Source organism: Perognathus longimembris, chromosome 5 (genome assembly GCF_023159225.1).
Source record: "Perognathus longimembris pacificus isolate PPM17 chromosome 5, ASM2315922v1, whole genome shotgun sequence".
Taxonomy (NCBI): Eukaryota; Metazoa; Chordata; class Mammalia; order Rodentia; family Heteromyidae; genus Perognathus; species Perognathus longimembris.
In genome coordinates, this window is record NC_063165.1 from 20,987,882 (window position 1) to 21,006,454 (window position 18,573).

General features: G+C 36.2%; 1 protein-coding gene across 4 annotated transcripts in view; it reads right to left on the minus strand.

Annotated features, from left to right (window-relative positions):
* Positions 1-18,573, minus strand: part of Robo1 (roundabout guidance receptor 1) — a 367,669-nt gene that overhangs the window by 42,288 nt on the left and 306,808 nt on the right. For 2 of the 4 annotated variants that reach the window (XM_048346426.1, XM_048346424.1), the window contains exons 16-21: positions 18,381-18,502; positions 14,643-14,814; positions 9,770-9,967; positions 6,092-6,118; positions 4,699-4,741; positions 2,092-2,246 (exon numbers count right to left, since the gene is read on the minus strand). In XM_048346426.1, coding sequence (XP_048202383.1) covers positions 2,092-2,246; positions 4,699-4,741; positions 6,092-6,118; positions 9,770-9,967; positions 14,643-14,814; positions 18,381-18,502 — 717 coding nt within the window. The remainder of the gene's footprint in view (positions 1-2,091; positions 2,247-4,698; positions 4,742-6,091; positions 6,119-9,769; positions 9,968-14,642; positions 14,815-18,380; positions 18,503-18,573) is intronic. The other 2 variants (XM_048346427.1, XM_048346425.1) reach the window with 1 other exon arrangement.

Genomic DNA, 18,573 nt, shown 5'->3' on the forward strand with positions numbered 1-18,573 from the left:
AAGCAATAGAACAAAGAGGGGAAGGGGGGACATGTTCTATCAGCAGATCAAAATACCTGATATTTTATGTTTTATAGAATACCTTCAAAACCATAAGAGGAACCATAGCAAAGTAATGGTAAATAGTGCTCAGGAGAATTTTATCACTTCATATGTTACTCATATAAGCATAATCATTATGAAGAAAATCATTTTTTCATGGTATTATAATGACACCCTAGAAGCATAAAATTGTGATAATGGTGACAAAATGAATTATAGTACCCAGGGTCATTTAATCAAATAAAGCCTGAAATAATATCTAATATGGCTAATATCTCATTTCCACTCCCATTTTCCTTTCATTGAGATAATTAGGAATTAAATGGCTGATACATATAGGCATATTTAAGGCTTGTGGTTGAAAGTATTACCGCATCAGGAAGAACTAGAGTTATATTTTAATGTGAAATGATTTTAAAGTTAAAACTAAATGTTACCATGGGGGGAAAATGCCATTATTTTGCTATTGTTGTTTCATAGGGCCACTAACATTAGCAGCGTTCTTGCTACTAAAGCGGTAAACATGAATATAATTGTAAGAAAAAATGCAATTTTTCTGTCCCACTCAACCCACCTACCTTAAAATTCTTAGTATGCAATCAAAGGCACCACCATTTTATCCATTTAGATTTTAAGAATTCTTATCTTTAGGTATTATTTAAGTGTTACTTAAGTATTATTAAATAATTGTGAAGAAACATAAGAACAATGGCTTACATAATCCCACTTGATTCTGCCAATGCTTCTGTATCTCTGTAATGCACTCAGCCTTTTGTTTGTTTGTTTGCAAAGATCTTGGACAGTTTTGAACTTGCATTATTTACTAGAGAAGCCACTGGCCATATGTATCTATAGATTACTTGATGTGTAGCTGGCAGGATGAGGAGCTGAATTTTAAGTTGTATCTTATTTAATTTACTTAGGTAGCTATCAGTGGTTACCCCCATTGAACCAAGAAATTCTACTTTTTAATTGATTTGGGCATCACCATGTCTCCTGTCCTTTAGCTCCCTACAGTCTTTTACTTATGATTGTGTGACTATTTGCACAGACATGCAGTGCATGGACTACTCTGGAGATTATAACTGGTCACATAGTTATACCATGCCCACACTGAGTGAACAAAGCACTGGGATTGTTTTAAGAATAATCACAAATTTCTCTGTCACTTATTCTTTTCTTACTTAAATCTTTTTTCTTGCCAGTCTCTCATTTCCTTTATTACAGGAGTTATTTCTGATCCATAGTCATATCTCTTCACTTGTTACTTAAAACCTCTGTTGTTTTTTCCTACCTTGGCAATATTGGAGATTTGTTTCTTTTTGCAAGTAAGTGTTTATAGTTTGTATCCTTCATCTTACACATTTAACAATCATTTGTTCTACTATGATGAGTTAGCATGAAATTTTAGCAGAGAAGTGTCCTTAAATCATATGTATGCACACCCAAATACTCAGCAGGTAATGAATGTATGCACATAAGTCTACAATATACAGGTCTGTTTATATTTCTTGTGCCTTTAGGATTTACTTGTACAAAATCTCAGTAAAAATTTGAGGAAGATTCTGAATTTTTTTTGTTTTAGAATTGTTATTACTATTATTGTTGTTATTATTGTCAGCATTGGAGAATCTGGTTCACTGTATAGATGAATTGACATTTGAATTGGTATTTTTCTTAGGATTTTGAAAATAACAAAACATTAGAAGTGTTTCATAGTTCTAGTTCAAGATCATAACTATCTACATTCTTATGAACACTTTACCATGATTTGATTTTTGTTTAATGCCCTCTATTTTAGAATGAGTATGGTTTCTCCTCAGGGGCAAGCTTCTTGGTAGAGTGGCAAGCATGAGGATAGAAGGATAGAGAAAATGCCTGAACCAAACAGGGCTGGTTTGCTCTGTCATGTTCATTCTTTCAGGAAAATGTTGAGGAAAGTTTCCTTCCTCATGCACTCTGCAGAGCGAGGAAATGGAGACTTGGTTCCTTTGGGCTAATTCCATCTAAGGCTTCGTGGAAACCCATCCCACTCTGTGCATCCCTAACCTGGACGACTGTAGGTGGTCAGGTTGCTGTCGCTGTTCCCAGTGCCTGAGGTGCAGCAGTTGATGGAGCAGTCATTGTGGTTGTTGCCAGTGTTGGGCCACGTGTCGGCCAACCAGGGCTGTGCAGCAGGCTCGCTGATGTTCAGAAGTCCTGGTCTAAAGAAAAGAAATACACGATGCCCAATACTGTATGATTTCAAGACAATAACTTTGCTCCCTGGGAACCCCAGGAAACACTTCATTTTGGTAACTACACAATAATTTGATTAAATGGAATGATACTCTGATTCTTCTTTATTTCTGGATAGGCAACTCAAACATAATGTTTGGGTATAGCTCAGAATTGCGTACTATGTCATACTCTACTAAGCAGATAGAGTAGTATTTGAAGCTAAAATTCATTATTGTTGTCATTGTTCCATTTTGGCCTTTAGTCACAGTAATTAAAAGTTACATATGTTACCTGAAAATATAGGAAACTGTTTTTTTTTTTTAATTTCTTTCTTTCCTTTCTGGCTTGTGGTATATATTAAATATACTCTAATTAGCATCATTTGTGTTTCTTCATTTTGTGTCCACTATAAAATTACAATTCTCATGTCACTGTGATTTTATCCAGGAAAAAAGAAAACAAAACACTTTGACTGTCATCATCCTATCATCATAGGCTGACAGAACTTTCCATATTGATGAGTGGTTTGCAAAAGGAAAAAGGATTAGCAACTTACATTCTAGCTTTCTGTTGAGATATGAGTTTGGAATGCTATTAAAGGTGAAGGCATGCCATAGCTTTATTGTCCCATTGTCTGCCTTTTGATACTATTTAACATTTTCTACCATTCTTGCCAACTGTTAATATGGTCCAGTTGACTTAAAGAAAAAAAAGCTTATTACTCATCCTGCATCTTTTCCTGTTACAGTGTAAGGTATCCAAGGGCAGGACTTTTAACTACTTTGTTCACAGATGGATTCAAAGCAACCTGCTCTATACTTGGAGTTCATTATAAAGGAAAAGAATACACCACAATTGTGTTTGTAACTGATACCTTTATTGTGTTATCTTTGTGCCATTCCTGCATCTTTTACCATTGCATTTGATTAACTGCTCATTTCAATTTAGTATTTGAAATAAATCACTGCTAGAATTTTGTTTGCATTTTGAAAAGTTAATCATTGTGAAATTTTCAAATCAGTAGTTCAAGAATTTTTTTTTTAATTCTGTTCATAGAAAGCAGTATTTGCTATCTATCTACTGTTTCCTATAAAATAGCTTCTTGTAGCTAAGGTGCAGATTATTTAGAGAATGAACGAGCTTATAGCTTCTGTGTGTGCACAGGTTTTTGATGGTGTGTACATGTGCCCATGCACAGAGAATAGTCCCAAGAAAACTGAAGTCTATAGCCATAAATATTCACCTATAAAATGTGGGTAAATAATCAAGTACTCCAAGTTTACTCCTGTGAAAATGTCCTGATGCTAGAAGCTTGTTCACAAATGCTTAGGCTTTGCCTTAGATGACATTACCCAAGGTGAAAAAAGGAACAACAACAACAACAAAAAAAAAAAACCCACAAAAAACCAGAAACATAACATTCTCTGATCTATTGCCTGCATCTAGTGGATTTATTCACTATGAAAATCTCTCTGGCCTTGAGTCTTTGTGTGACTGGCTTTGATTCACAGGCATGAAAACAGGAAGCTAGCAGTACCCAGGAAAGAAATCCCTCTTTGTTGTACACTAAATTCAGTAATTTTGTCAGGTGTTCTGTTTCTTGAATTCAGGAGTAACAACTTACTCATTTTTTTCTGCCCAGAATCTAATCACCTTATTCAACCTTACAAAGAAGGGCACTCAATAAGTTAATTGAATTTGAATTCTAGAATGGTTTTAGTTGGAAAAGCATTTTTTCTTCCCCTAATACCTTGATGTTACTACATTTGAACTCCAAATCAGCTTTTTGTGGAATACCCTTACGCTTGCCTTATACAATGTACACCCTACCTCCTGTCACACCAATTTGTGATTTCTCTGTGAATATATTAAAGTTCACTGAATAATAATTACCAAAAAAAATCATAAATACGGGGAGGTTCATTTTAATTAGAGAGGGTAAAGCTCTTTGTTAACAAGCTACCTAGATCCCATCTTCTTTTTCACCATATTTCCCTTCAAATGGAGATGTGAACTATGTTAAAAGCATAACCACCCGATACAAATATAACCTGCAACTTATGAACAACTGCTGTGTTCAGCAGATTTTTCAAATGAACACTTTTTCTTTGATAGTATCGGTTAACTAGCTATATTTCTTAATCTTCATAAATGCCACAGCTTAATCACTTTAACTCCTTTTAATCGCTTGCTAAATCAGCAAGTCTGTTTTTCTTGGTTAAAGTCCGCCCTCTGGTGGCCACATACTAAAACGCAACGGTTCCCATTGGTAATGTAAAAAATCTGGATTAACAGCAAAGCTTAAAAGTGTCATTTTAAAGTGGTTGAACAATTTTCATTTTTAAAGTAAACAATTTTTTAAGCAATGGACACTGTATCACAGAGGACGACAAGAAGGAATATCTGGAATTCCTACGAAACAAGCAAAATAATTACCTCCCTCCACTGCTCACAGCTTCACCTCCTCTCTGATAAGTTACTAGAATGTTACAAAAAAGAAAAAGAAAAAGAACAATTAATAAACATTACATTCATGAAACCAAAACTATAACATTTGTGAACATCCTACTTTCTTCCTTACTAGAAATAATACACATCATTATAAGATAGAACATATTTCTTATGGGACTACTATTTCTTCTTAGAATTTTTTTTTAGAACTAAAATATACATTGCTTTTATTTTCTTAATGTTCCAACAAGGTTGAGGAAAACACAAAATGCAGTAGATTTATGATAAACATGACCATTTCCTACTTATGCATTAACATCTCTATAAATCCCTTTCGAATTGATCAGAACCCATAATTTCATGATTTTGTATGCATTCTTCCCAGAAGAATGAATGCCAGGAAAACAGAGATAAATGTTCTTTGCACACACAAAGATGTGTGCTGGGTTGTGACTATTAATTAAGGTGACCTATTTCTCTTTCAGCTTGTGGAAACGGATTCTCATTATATTTACATCAGCCATGTATACATAATGAAAATATATCTTAATGCTTCCAAAAGCATCCTCAGCTTGATACATTTGGGCTTGAAAACATGGCTGGAACATCAACAACAAGAAAGAAGATTTGCACATAGTGAGGCAAGGGTTAAGGAGATTAGCTTTTTTGTGAATACAGACACATTTTCTAAGGAGAAATGTGTTGTTCAAAGCTGCCAAGTTCTGCTACTTAGACAAACTCGGAAGTGGTAGTCTGTTAGGGAGAGATAACTTCTCCTAGACATTCCAGTAACTGGATTAAAACTGCAGAGGCCCAGCTCCAGGTACACTGCTGACTGAGGGGTGGCATGAGAGAGAAGAGGACCAATTGCAAAGAAACTGAATGGGACAGAAGATGAATATTCTGACTCAAGGGAAATGGAGTTTTATCTTTTATATGTACTTGGAATTTTGGTTACCATTTTTAATATTGATTATTTGGAAAGTGAACTAAGAAAGGAGTAGGATTTTTTTTCTGGGAAAATGGAAAAGCTGAAGTGAAGGGGGAAAATGCATCTCCAAGTATGAAATAATCAACAAGATGATTATCATGTTAAATCATGCCAAAGGTTCCACAGTGCCTACTGAGTGGATACACATGCAAACCAGGTTAAGGTGTGATATAAAATAGTGAATAAACTACATGGATGCAAAAGAAAAAAAATCACACCGACTATTTCTACTTCAAATGCATGCCTGACATGAGTTGATGAAGTATTGTATTTTATTTATGTCATTTCCCTAAGTTACTACTGAGAATGAACTAAACCAGAAACATAATGATAAAAACACATGCCAAAGTTACAAAGGGAAGGAAGAGGAGAGGATCAAATATATACCTGTTGGTGTGAAGGTAAAGGACGGGACTGAAAAATCAAAACAAAATAGAAACCAGTTATTAAGCTGAAGAGAGAAGGGACTATATCACATTAGTATAAATCAAGCAGACAGCTGAACATAAAACAAATGTAAACAACTAAGCCAGTAGGTCTGACACTCGGCTATATGAATAAAACCAAATCTGAGGTTTGAAAAAAGAAAAATGCTTCTCTCTACAGGTACCATTGTGGAGTGTGAGACAGCTTGCACTCTCAGAGGGAGTTGTCTGGGTTAGCCTGCAAATGACCCTGCATTTACTGACGTTAGTACAAACAGGAATCCCCCACTATTAATCATTTCCAAACACCGGATGATGGATTCTTAAACAAGTATTATCAGGGTTTTTCTGGAACCTTATCTAGGAATCTGAAAGTAAATGCTTATTAAATGGACTAATAGGTGCACTTACGGTTCATTATTGGAAGGGGTAAGGAAAGAAAAAGAAAGGAGACAGGGAGAGAAGGTGGAGGAGGAGGAAGAGAAAGAACAGGGAGAGAAAGAAGAGCAGGAAGAGGAAAGGAAGAGGAGAAGAGGAAGAAGGAAGAAGAAGAAGAAGAAGAAGAAGAAGAAGAAGAAGAAGAAGAAGAAGAAGAAGAAGAAGAAGAAGAAGAAGAAGAAGAAGAAGAAGGAGAAAAAGAAGGAGAAGAAGAAAAGCAAATCATAAAAATCAAACTGTCTCACTGACAAGCAATGCCTGAACATAGAAACAGAATAACAATACATTTTCATCATCTTAAAAATTTGTGGAGACAGGAAAAAAAAAGGAAGTATGGCACTTTGAACTTCAATTTCTCCATCATAATTTGCATTTAGAAGCTTTGTTGGAGTAGCCTGAACATATATATATATATATATATTTTTTTCTTACTGTGATGACAGACCCTAAACAATAGAACAATAACACTCCTCTGAGAACCTTCCCTCTCTCTCCAGTCATAAATCCTAATCTAATCAATAATGCCTGAAATTGAACTGCAGACCTCAAAAGTAGCAACCTGGCTTCCCTCCCACTTTCTCTGTCCTCTCTCATTCGTGAGTGTGGGATAATACTAGAGCAATTTCCATGTCATTTCATAGAGGGAGGAGACTGAATTTTTGTCCAATCTTTAAAGTAAAGGCTTTCCTGGTAGAGAAAGCAAGGAAACCCATGTTTCTTTCTTTAAAATGAAAGCTTGTTTCTTTTTTTCTTAATTTTTAAGACAAACAAAGAAATACGGATTATCATATGCCAAAAGAAGAGGCTGTCAAAAACAGACTTTTTATTTTCCATTTGAATAGTGATTAAAAAATACTTTAGTATTAGAGTTTCGGGCTTGCAAAGTGCAATGTTACTACGTCCTTGTAAATGGTTACTTCTTACTATGCCTCTTTCTTTCGGAGTACACTAGCAATAGTAACAAAACACTGACTTCTGTGTCCAATGCACACACTGGCCTTCCTTTGAGCAAAGAAGCCTTGCTCCTAAGAAATCTATTGTATTTTCTTTCAGCCAGGTCTTTTCAGAGAGTCAATGAAATGTACTGACATTCAAAACTTCAGAGCCACAGTAACAAGTCTTCATTATAAAGAGATGTACATGTGAAACCGAAGCTATTCAAGCAAGAGCTAAGGGCCTGCACATTAATTTGTGATCACAAGGACATGGGGAACCCAGGACAGAGTCTTTGTCATTGCTTCTGAGCTGGCCTAGTGAGAGGAACTGAAGACGAGACAAAAAAAAGAGTGAGCACTAATTGACATTTTCCCCATTGGCATCAAAAACCAACTTAATTCTCAAAGCCTGGCATCTCTCCACATCCAAAGAAGCTGCTTCACTACCTATCTGAATGTGGACAGGGGATGGAGACAAGGGCAGGCAAGGGTCTGGGTAGAGGGAGACTCATAAAAAATGCTCACTAGTAGCCCAAGCCAGACTGTAGCTTGATATTTTATATTCTATGGGCCTTTGTTACATAGGTCTTTCTTATTTTCTTAAAATCATTTGTATTAATTGTGGTATAGAAAATGTAAGCGCTTACTATGCATTTTAAAAAAAAAGAATGTATAAAAAAAGAGTCAGGAAACAGTGTCACCAGGACTCAGTGAGAAAAGCAAAATCCAGTGCTTCTCAGCTTACATTTGTAATTATGTTCCATGGGTTCTTACACAGAAGGGAGTGGAAGAGATATTAGTGTCACAGGGTATGTGGGAAGAGCACACAGGCAATGGTCAGCATGCTCCAAAGGACATTAGTAAAGGAAATAGCATTTCAGCTACGAGGGAGAAGTCCATGTCAGTGTTCTGACTTCAAGGCAACACAGGGCATTAAGCTGTTAAACTCACATGCCTAGTAAGTGCTTCCCACTGCTCCCTGGCTGTTTGCAAAACAGAATTGATCACACACATTTTTGACCAGCAGGGTCAAAGGATTCTGCATCCAAATGTTAAATTGTCACTTTTCTCAGCCCCTTCCTCATTCCTCACCTCACCACACAGAGACACCCACAAACAACCGTCTTGGCATTGATTTGTGGTTGCAGGTTTATATGGCAATGGGTGTGCCTGACATTGTTCTTTTCTGGAGGCATAATGAGCAGTACTATTTGTGCAGGAACCTGGTAGCCCTCATTTTATTTTCCATTTTGCAGACTGGGAAACTGACATTTTGCTTCTTCTCTAGACAGGGTGAATGTATAAAAAGAAATATATGCAGGGACGGGAACACAAAGGCAGTCTATGGACAGTGAGAGGGGGCAGCAGTGCCAGCTAGGAGGCACCGAGATTCGTCCTTACTTATTGCTGCTGGATCTTTCCTAACTGTTTTGTGTTCTTGCTTTTCAACATGTCTTGTAAATGAGGGGATAACTATTTGAAACTGCTGACCCAGAATGCCTTACTAACGAATCAGGACATTCCAGTTTTAGCTACCGCTGGAAATTCCTACTGAGTCATATAATTAGTCAGAGAAATCACCTGGCCAAGATACATGGGACTTGTTCTAGTAGGAAATATGAAGTTAATTAGAGAAAAGGGTGGGGATGTGTGGGAAAAGTATGTTGTTGTTGGTAGTCTTCTTTTTAGTTGCTCTGTAGGAAAGCAAAACATCTACATTAGACTGAAGTATGAGCACTATAACTAGAGTAATGGACGACTGGACATCAAAAACATAACAGTTCTGAGAGCAGAAAGCATTATAATTTTGTTGAAACAAAGACATCTCTCTATAGCCCAGACTTGAGGGATATATGTGGGAGGGGAGCAAAGATTATCTGTCTTGTAGTGTTAAAAATCTCCTAGGAGGATTAAAAAAAATACAAATCAATAATCCATGGAGTCTGAGGCTATCCAGCAAAAGCATTTATAAAATATCTCAATATATCTGATCCATCCTCAAAACTATGACTAATTGCAGTCTTCTAAAATTATGAAACTTGATGAAGCTTATTTGAAAGGAAGGGGGTGCTATGAAGCTAACGAGCTTTCTTTGTTTTAGTGCTACCTGAAGAGGTTCACACACAGACACCATTGTAAAATAAAAGTGCTATTGAATATCAAATATTGAGTATTAAATAATTATATTCATGAATAATTTAGTAGTTGTATAAACACTGAGTTCTACTAAACATAGTAAAATTCAATGAACTTGAGAAAGATAATACCTTTTCTGATACCAGCATAAGTACTGGTGAGTCCATTCCTCTTCTTCCGGTGTCGATAAAGCCAGATGCTGAAAACCATGAGAATGATCCAGCAGGCCGCCCCGATTCCAGCGATGAATGCTGGCTGCTTCACCACATCGGAAATCTGCTGAGCCAGGCTGACCTGATCCTCTGGTGACACCGGGTTTCCGTGAGAATCTGCAAGGCCAGCTTCGGATTAATGGCAGTTGCATCCCAATGGGAGAATGTAAGCACACCTCACAGAAAATGGCTGTCATTCTAGTTGGTTAATTTTTACACAATCACTTCTGGTTTTCATTCTGCATTTCACTGGGGAGAAGTAACATAGTTCGTGAAATTTTGGCGAAATGATACTTTATGCTGTTTGATTTTATGAAACTCCATAGCTCCTGGATAAGTTAAGTATGTCAAGGCTAAAGAAAATATGAAAATGCAAAACAAGTCTGCATTTGTTGCTGTGTCTCTTCCCCAGACTCCTATAAAAAGCCCCTAACTGTCAAATAAATACATTACTTGAATATATGCTTTTTTAAAAATCCCATAAAATTACTGACCATTAAAACAGAACAAAAAAAATTAAGAGGTTGTCATTAAAAGAACTCTGAACTATCTCTCTTCTAAAATAATAACCATGAGCAGCAATAGATATAAGAAAAGAACATTAAATATGCAAAAGAATGATCAAGTGTTAATGATCAAGTGAGTAGTCAAGAAGACTTACAGTTTCTATTAAACATTTTGATTCAAGAATTAAAAATTGATGAAGTGCAGAGGAAATAAAATTTACTTATTTCATACATGTGTCTTTAACCCACAAAGATCATTTCCACTCCTGATTTCATCAGGTGACAGGGAACACTCTGTGAAGTATGGGGGTTCAACTGGAGGCTGCTGTTGTTATAGCAAAGCAAAATCCCCTTTGCTGACACTAATCAAGGTCAACCACGAGCTCAGCCAATGGGAAGAATTGTCATTCCTCTGAAAAGCTTTGATATTCTTTCCTTCAACATTTGGTAAAGCAAGATGTTTGCTCATTCATAGTTTTAAATCACTTGAACCCCCCACCCCCCAAAAAAAAGTCACACAAGAGAAAGGGTTGTCACTGGCATAATTTCTAGAAATTTGTTTTACCCCCATATGCCTAATAGATAGGGTTTGTCCTATCCAATTGCCTACTGGAAAACCCCTCCTGGTGAGAGGACTAACTTCCCTCACCCGTGTGATGTATGGTGGAGCAGAGAACTCATCATGTCTGCTTTATCTAAGAACAACTGAAACTCCCCATAGGAAATACCATGGCACAGCACAATGAGAAAATGAAGACCTTAGCCCACTGGGTGAGCACATTGCTTCTGTGGCCTGCCTATTGTCCCTTGGCAGCACCCCTTCTCTCTCAAGGATCTGTGAGTAATAAAAGTGCTTCAATATTTCATGTGCTTTGTTTTCTTGACCTTGCTGAATCTCATCTGATCAAAACACCTGGCCCTAATTCTCCTGCCCCTCTAGGAGACTTAAGAGTCAGACACAAAGCGAGATAAAAGTCACACATGAGTATCTGCTGTTCTATGTAAGTTTCCCGTGACTGGCATAGCTGGCCACAGAGCTGGATACTCAGGCATTGTGTTGTCTGCCAGGATAAAGAATTATCCCATGAAAATCATGTTATAAATACCCACAACCACATCTCCTAGAGCTTGGCCAGGGCAGAGCTGAAATTTACATCCATGCTGCAGAGAAAGACCCCAGAGCCACTGTAAAGAGAAATACAGCAATTATGCTAATACCATCTTCCCTGATACAGAAACACTTTCCAGTTCACAAATGTTTAGAATTCTTTATTTCTAATAAGTTATATAAAATTTGTATACATCATTCTAGAGGAATATCTTCTTTTAAATCAAAACAGAACCACAGATTACTTTTGTGATTCAAAGACAAATAGCAGTGGGGCTAAACAACATTCAGCTTTGGAAAAAGCCTTTATAAAACAGTACCTTGTTCATTGTGAAATGGCTTAATTCCTTCCCATGGAATCAGTGGTCTGTGTGTGTGTGTGACTGAGAGAAAGAGAGAGAAGAAAGACAAAGAGAGAGAACAACAGAGAGAAAGAGAAAGAGAGTAACGTGTTTGTTTTTTCTTGAACAAACCTTAAGATTTCATTCTATGGATGGTCAAGGCTGAATAACCTATTTTCTCATTCACCTGTCTTCAACTGTTTGTTGACTGAAAGTTTTATTTCATGTTCTGGACCCTTTATCTCTGGATATCCTGAGCAAGTAAACCTCTTCTTTTTATTCCTAACACACGCTTTGTACCTGCCAGGTTTATAGATGTCACGGCTATTTGCACAAGGTTAAGGTGGGTAGCTTCAGATTTTATGGAAAGAATCAGGAAAGGCTCCATTCAAACAACCGGATGAGCTGGAGGGAACACAGTGTGGTGTGACTAATGAACTAAGCAGCCATGCTGCATTTCAGGCTTTGTTTTAGAGCAGCTGAGCCTATATTCACACCTGGAAAACTGGAACATATTCATGATTTCAAGAAAACCAAATCTGACCATAAGTAGCAAGATTTAAGTCTTAATTAAGTCAAATTACTCAGTCTCCTTTTTTCCCCCCCAATTCAATCTCCCAAAACCAGGAGGTAAAGTCACATGTCATAAAAATGGGAAATGTCAATACTGCACATGGTCAACACAATGTAAAATACAATTCTATTTTCACTAAGTTACTATGGGTATTTCTCAAAAAGAAGTGAAGACATGTTTGGATCTCAACTATTTTTTCAAGATAACTTGTTTCTTTTGTCTCATATTAATGCAACAAATGCGGACAGTACAGTTTTAATTTCCTTTATTGCTTCAGTAAAAGTTACATATGACATTCCTCAAGACTCACTGTATTCACCAACTGATTTGTTGAATGGAAACTCCTTTATACATCTACTTAAAGATAATAAAGTATTTTTAATATGGTTTTGAAATGTGTTCATAAGTATTACCTCCTGCCCCAAGTCAAATTCTGTGCCACTACAGTTACAGAGTGAGCAAGCTGTCCCATAAAAGCTTGCCTACAATAGGCTCGTTAAAAGAAGGCTCCTTACCCAGTGACCGATTGGCAGTGGACCCAATCATCTGCTTACAATTACACTGGGTAAGATTAATTTGTGTCCACCTCTCCAGATCTGTATTGCTTAAATCCTCTCATAGATGATGGGCTTCTTTGCTCCTCTTCGCTGGTTTAGGGACAACCTAGAAGCCCCTTGTTAAAGAGAACAACCCTCCTCAGTCTGTGACCCTTGAGGGCTGTCTGGAAGAGCATCCCATTCGACCACTGGAATTTCAGAAATCCGCCCAACCACTAGAATTTCAGGAGAAGTCTTAACATTAGAAAACTACAGCTTTTGCAAGTATACTGTTACTGCAGATAGTATTGTGTCAACAACAGGAGACCAATGTGCTATTTCCAACAACCAACGATATAGAACAGCCACATGAATGAAAGCCAAATCTCTTTAATTTCATCTGGAAATAATTCATGAATATCGTCAACTGTGTCATGCAAAAACACTAAGTATGTTTGTGATGTACAGAGATTCTTATTATCTGATCCTGTTCTGTAATTTAGCATCTGACATAAAATATTAACTGTGATTATGTAAAATACTGCTCCTGACTTGTAGCATACAAATGTATATCTTGGAGCACCACTAGTAGATTACATGACCGCTTATAACATCTGAAATTATTCTTTCCAAATTTTAGGCATAGTTGTACTTGCTTTTTGTTGTTGTTGGTAGCTTGGATTTAGACTAGTAATCACTTATTAATTCACATATTATGTTTAATGTATTGATGATAGAAAATGAATTGTGTTTACAAAGATGTCTACGCCAGGATTTTAAACTTTTAGTTCAATGCTTTTTAAGCACCTATTATATTTGATTGTCTATGTAATTACAAGACAAACATATTTCATATGCTATTCAACACCCCAGTTTATTTTTTGTTATAAAAAATAAAAAATTTAAATAGTCACTGAATGTAAATTTAAATTGCATCTTACTATAAATTTCTAATACCTAGTTGGGATTTTGTCTGGAAGGTGTTTTCATTTATTTATTTATTTAGTTTTTTAAATGTACTTGAATCTGAATAGTTGTGAGTTTCCATGAAGGCACACCATTTGCCTTCCTTTTTTTTTTTTTTTTTTGGCCAGTCCTGGGCCTTGGACTCAGGGCCTGAGCATTGTCCCTGGCTTCCTTTTTGCTCAAGGCTAGCACTCTGCCACTTGAGCCACAGCGCCACTTCTGGCCGTTTTCTGTATATGTGGTGCTGGGGAATTGAACCCAGGGCCTCATGTATGCGAGGCAAGCTCTCTTGCCACTAGGCCATATCCCCAGCCCCCCATTTGCCTTTCTTGTTCATTGAAGTACTCTTGTTGCTCTGTTCATGGTATTTCTTGAGTAGATGAACAAACTCCATTGGACAGACTAATAGTAGAAGACTAACACTAAATATTAAGCAGCCTTTACTGGAAATGAATATGGTACATTTAAGTTTTGTTGTGAGGTAGCTATAGACGTGCCACGTCAAAGGACACGGGTCCCTGCAGTTACAGTAATGTGATCATGATGTTCACATGATGACAAAAATGCCTAATTAGGATTTGCTCAGCACATCTCCCCATTGGTAAGCAATGCATGACTGTGCTTACTTATACTTACTTATATTTCCAACAATCCTGTAGTGTTTGTAAGCCATGGACAGCTTGGTCGTTTGCAAAAACAAAGCAAAGCAGAATGGGTAGTAGAGTAATAGACTTCCTAAAGTGATCCACAGAGATACTCACCTAACTGGATGAACTGAGGCTCGCTCTTCACTCCAGGCCCAGCCCCCGTACTGGCTGCCACCTCTACACTGTAACGGACCCCAGGAACCAGAGAGGGAATGACCACAGAGAAGGTGGAGCCATCCACTGTCTTGTTTATATGGTATTTCGTCTCATTGCCCAGACACCAAACCTAGAGAAGTGTGGAAGAAAAAAAGATAGGCTGGTAAGTAATTTGAATCAGCATAAAAGATCAATCTTCTAGAAAATGATCTACAAGTCTGGGACTTAGAAGTGTTTTAGGCTTTACAGAATTCAGATCTACCATGAATCACCCAATTCTTCTCCATGACCTACTTCTGAGTAGAGTCTTATAATAAAATGCAGTGTTAGTCATAACTTCAATGTCTCTACATTTTCTCAGTGACTTTTAAATGATTATATCACATACTTCCTCAAGCTCTTGCTTGACGTTTATAAGATATGCATAGATTGCATACAACATATGTCTATTATACTTATATACATTTGTTTTTTATCCCTTTCATATACATATATAAATATATATTACATAAGTGATATATATGGATATTTATGACACATATAATTGATATATATGGGTATATACATACACACATATCATCAGCTTGTATCAATTGTTTCTTTGTTTTGTTTTGTTTTTGCTAACATCAAGACATTATTTGATTAAAAAAAATCGAAAAGGTCCCTGCAGAACCTTAAAATGCAGGAAAATGGTAAAAATCTCTCTACTGTCCTGGGATATCTACACTGTGAGTGTGGCTCTGCTGACTACATAGCACATAAGCGGTGGCTCTGCAGGACACAGCAGCAGATCTCAGGTTTAGAAATACACAGCATTGTTGCCATCACACTACCTTTATATCAAACCCAAGGAAAGGAGGGAGAATGTGGGAGTAATCCAAAGTACTTTGTAAACAAAAAGTATGGTTATTGAAATTAAAACAGCAATAAACACGAAGTGCCGTCATCGATTCAGCATCTAATATGTTCAACTATTATACCAAGGAGAGAAATAAGCACACTGCATTTAAATTAGAATCTAAGTCTTTCTTACATTTAGGATGTTATAAAGAACAATATATCCTTGATGCCACATAAGAACATTACTGTAATAGCAACATTATTGTATATTGCAGTGACTTTGTGTTTAGGACAGCATGCTACTTTTAGAAAATTAAAAAATTTTGAATTATACTATAATTCTTACATCACATTTTATGAAAGGAGTCACCATAGAGGCAGCTTTCACAGTGTTATGAGTTTGGTGTGGGACATGTCAATATTTGGACTCAAGTCCACACTAAAATGACCTATGGAAAAGTAAAGCTGGTTCTATATTCCTTCTGATACCCTAAAACCATATGTCACATCGGCTTCAAGTAGGCTATTGTCCAGAACCCTAATAGAAAACAGGATTTAAAGGAATTATTTAAAACACCAATGCCTTCTATCACTTGGGCCATAACCTTTAACTTTTTTCATAGGAAGCTAATATTATTTTAATACAGTTGTGATGCACTAGGCCAGCGAATGGACAGAGTCTGTACCAGGATCTGACCATTTAGAAATAAAAGACTCCTTTGTGAATTTTCTTCCTCAATTACATTACACAGCTGAACCAATGCCACAAACTGATTTTGTACCAGTCAATCAGGTCCTGAAAGGCATTTTATTATTTTAAATTGACCATGAAGTTAAGTGAAATCCACTCTTTCACATTTCTTGAAGAGAGAAATGAGTTTTGACTCTTAAGGGAAAATGCCTATGTTACACAATTTTGCCTGAGAGCTGAGACGTTGCCTTATTTTAGATCCTTAAGAATCTTCTACAACAGTCTATTTTTCCTGACTGAAACACACAGCATCCTGACAGCCCAAAGGATTGACAGAACCTTGACATTCATGGATATTTTATTTTTCAATGATTTATACACTTGAAAATCTTACTTGAAATAAAATATAGGCAATGCATTAACAGTAGTATTTTAAATACTTTTTTTAAAAAAGTAGACTTATTAATACACACAAATTTCTTTTCTTTTTGAATTACCATACATTTGTAATGTGAAGAGATTTCATTGTGATTTTCCATATATGCATAGTACACTCCCAACTAATTCACCTTCTCCATGGTGTTCCCCTTCCCATTTTCCTTCCACCAACATTTTTCATTTTTCAGTGAGTTTTATTACTCTGTTCCCATACATATATGTAAACACATGTGTAAATAAATATGCATATGTGAATATATAAGCATATATGGACATTTTATATATGTAGTACACATTTCATGAGATAACCTTCTATTTGTTTTAAAAAATAAGGTTAAAGGAAAATATCATACCTACCATTAAACTTAGCATACTCAGTTACTAGACAAATTGATTTTCACCTCTAAAATAGTTGCACTGTTTATTTGCACCTCAACTAAGGCTATATGTGAAAATCACCCAGCCTTACCAAAATATACAAGCAAGAGCCCTTTCAGACAACTGAGACAGAATCTCAGAGATGGTGGATAGGCATTTGTACTTGTAACATGATGCTACCAGAGGTTTTGGTGTTGTCCCATAGTTAGGATGCTATTCCATGTCAGGAGTCCATCTTCCTAATCACAACTATGGCTGCAGACACACATCAACACGTGTTCATCTTCCAATTTCAGTGGGCAACTATTTTCTTTCATGTTGCTAAGTTCAGTTCATAACCTAACCACGGTTCAAAATAGTCTCAAGTAAAAGATGGTAACTATATATCATAATTATCTAGTAACTAGAAAAATATCTAGGGATCAAAAACTCAAGTTATTAGATACAAAAGCATACGTTTCACAATTAAAATGCTTCCAGCATATAAGACATTTACATAAATGTTGACAAAACTTAAACCTATTTTCTTTGAGGTGTTCCTGATTCAGTCCATCAGCCATTCATCTTTCACAGATAAGTAAGGATATCTTATAATATAGATGGGTTAACAGACTTAGTTTAACTGCACTATTCTGACAACATTCTAAATTTCTTACTTAGTTTTTGATGCATCTTGGCATGCTTTAAAGTATTTGTTTACAATGAATCCACGTCAAAATTGCCTACATTCACTAGATAGAGTTGATGATTCCATAGGTAAATAATTATTTGGAATAAATATGCTGTTATTTGATAATATTGTTTTGGTTTGTTGTATACATATATTGAGTTTATCAGCAAACTTTGTCTAAGACAGGAAATATTGTTTAGAGACTAAAACAATTCTTGTTAAAAATTATGTACAATAAACATTTTCCCATGTTAGAAAATAAGATTCTAAAATCCCAAAGATGTCAAATAAATTAAGTTATCTATTTATTTAGACAGAATTTGACGACATGATCAATTCCACAGAACAATCTAATTCTAGCTATTTTAAGTTACATATTAGGGAGAAAAAATCATTAGCACTTAAATGTGTTATCTTTGTAAAATTAGATGAAATTACAAATTCTTTGCTTTAAATTCTTTTAACTTGTTGGCTTTTCACACAAAGAAAATTACACCACGATCACATCAATAGACATTTTTAATTAATTTTACATCTTGGCAGTAGAACCAGCAGATGGCGCCAGATATCTGCAAACAATATATCCAGATTTGGTTTTCCTTTTTGTGTGTGTGTGAGCAGAGGTGGTTGTGATGATACAGAGAGGGTGTGTCCGTTGTAATTAGCATATCTGTGTTACCTTATATTCTTGGACCATTCCATTTTGGGTATCTTCTGGAGGTGGGCGCCAGCTGACAAGGATTGCAGTTCCATTTTCATCATTCTTTGCAACAGTTACACTCTGGGGTGGGGCACTTGGGGCTAGAAATTATTTTAAAAGGTAGATTATTACCACATTACAGGATAGTGAATACAGGTAGTTAATATTTAAA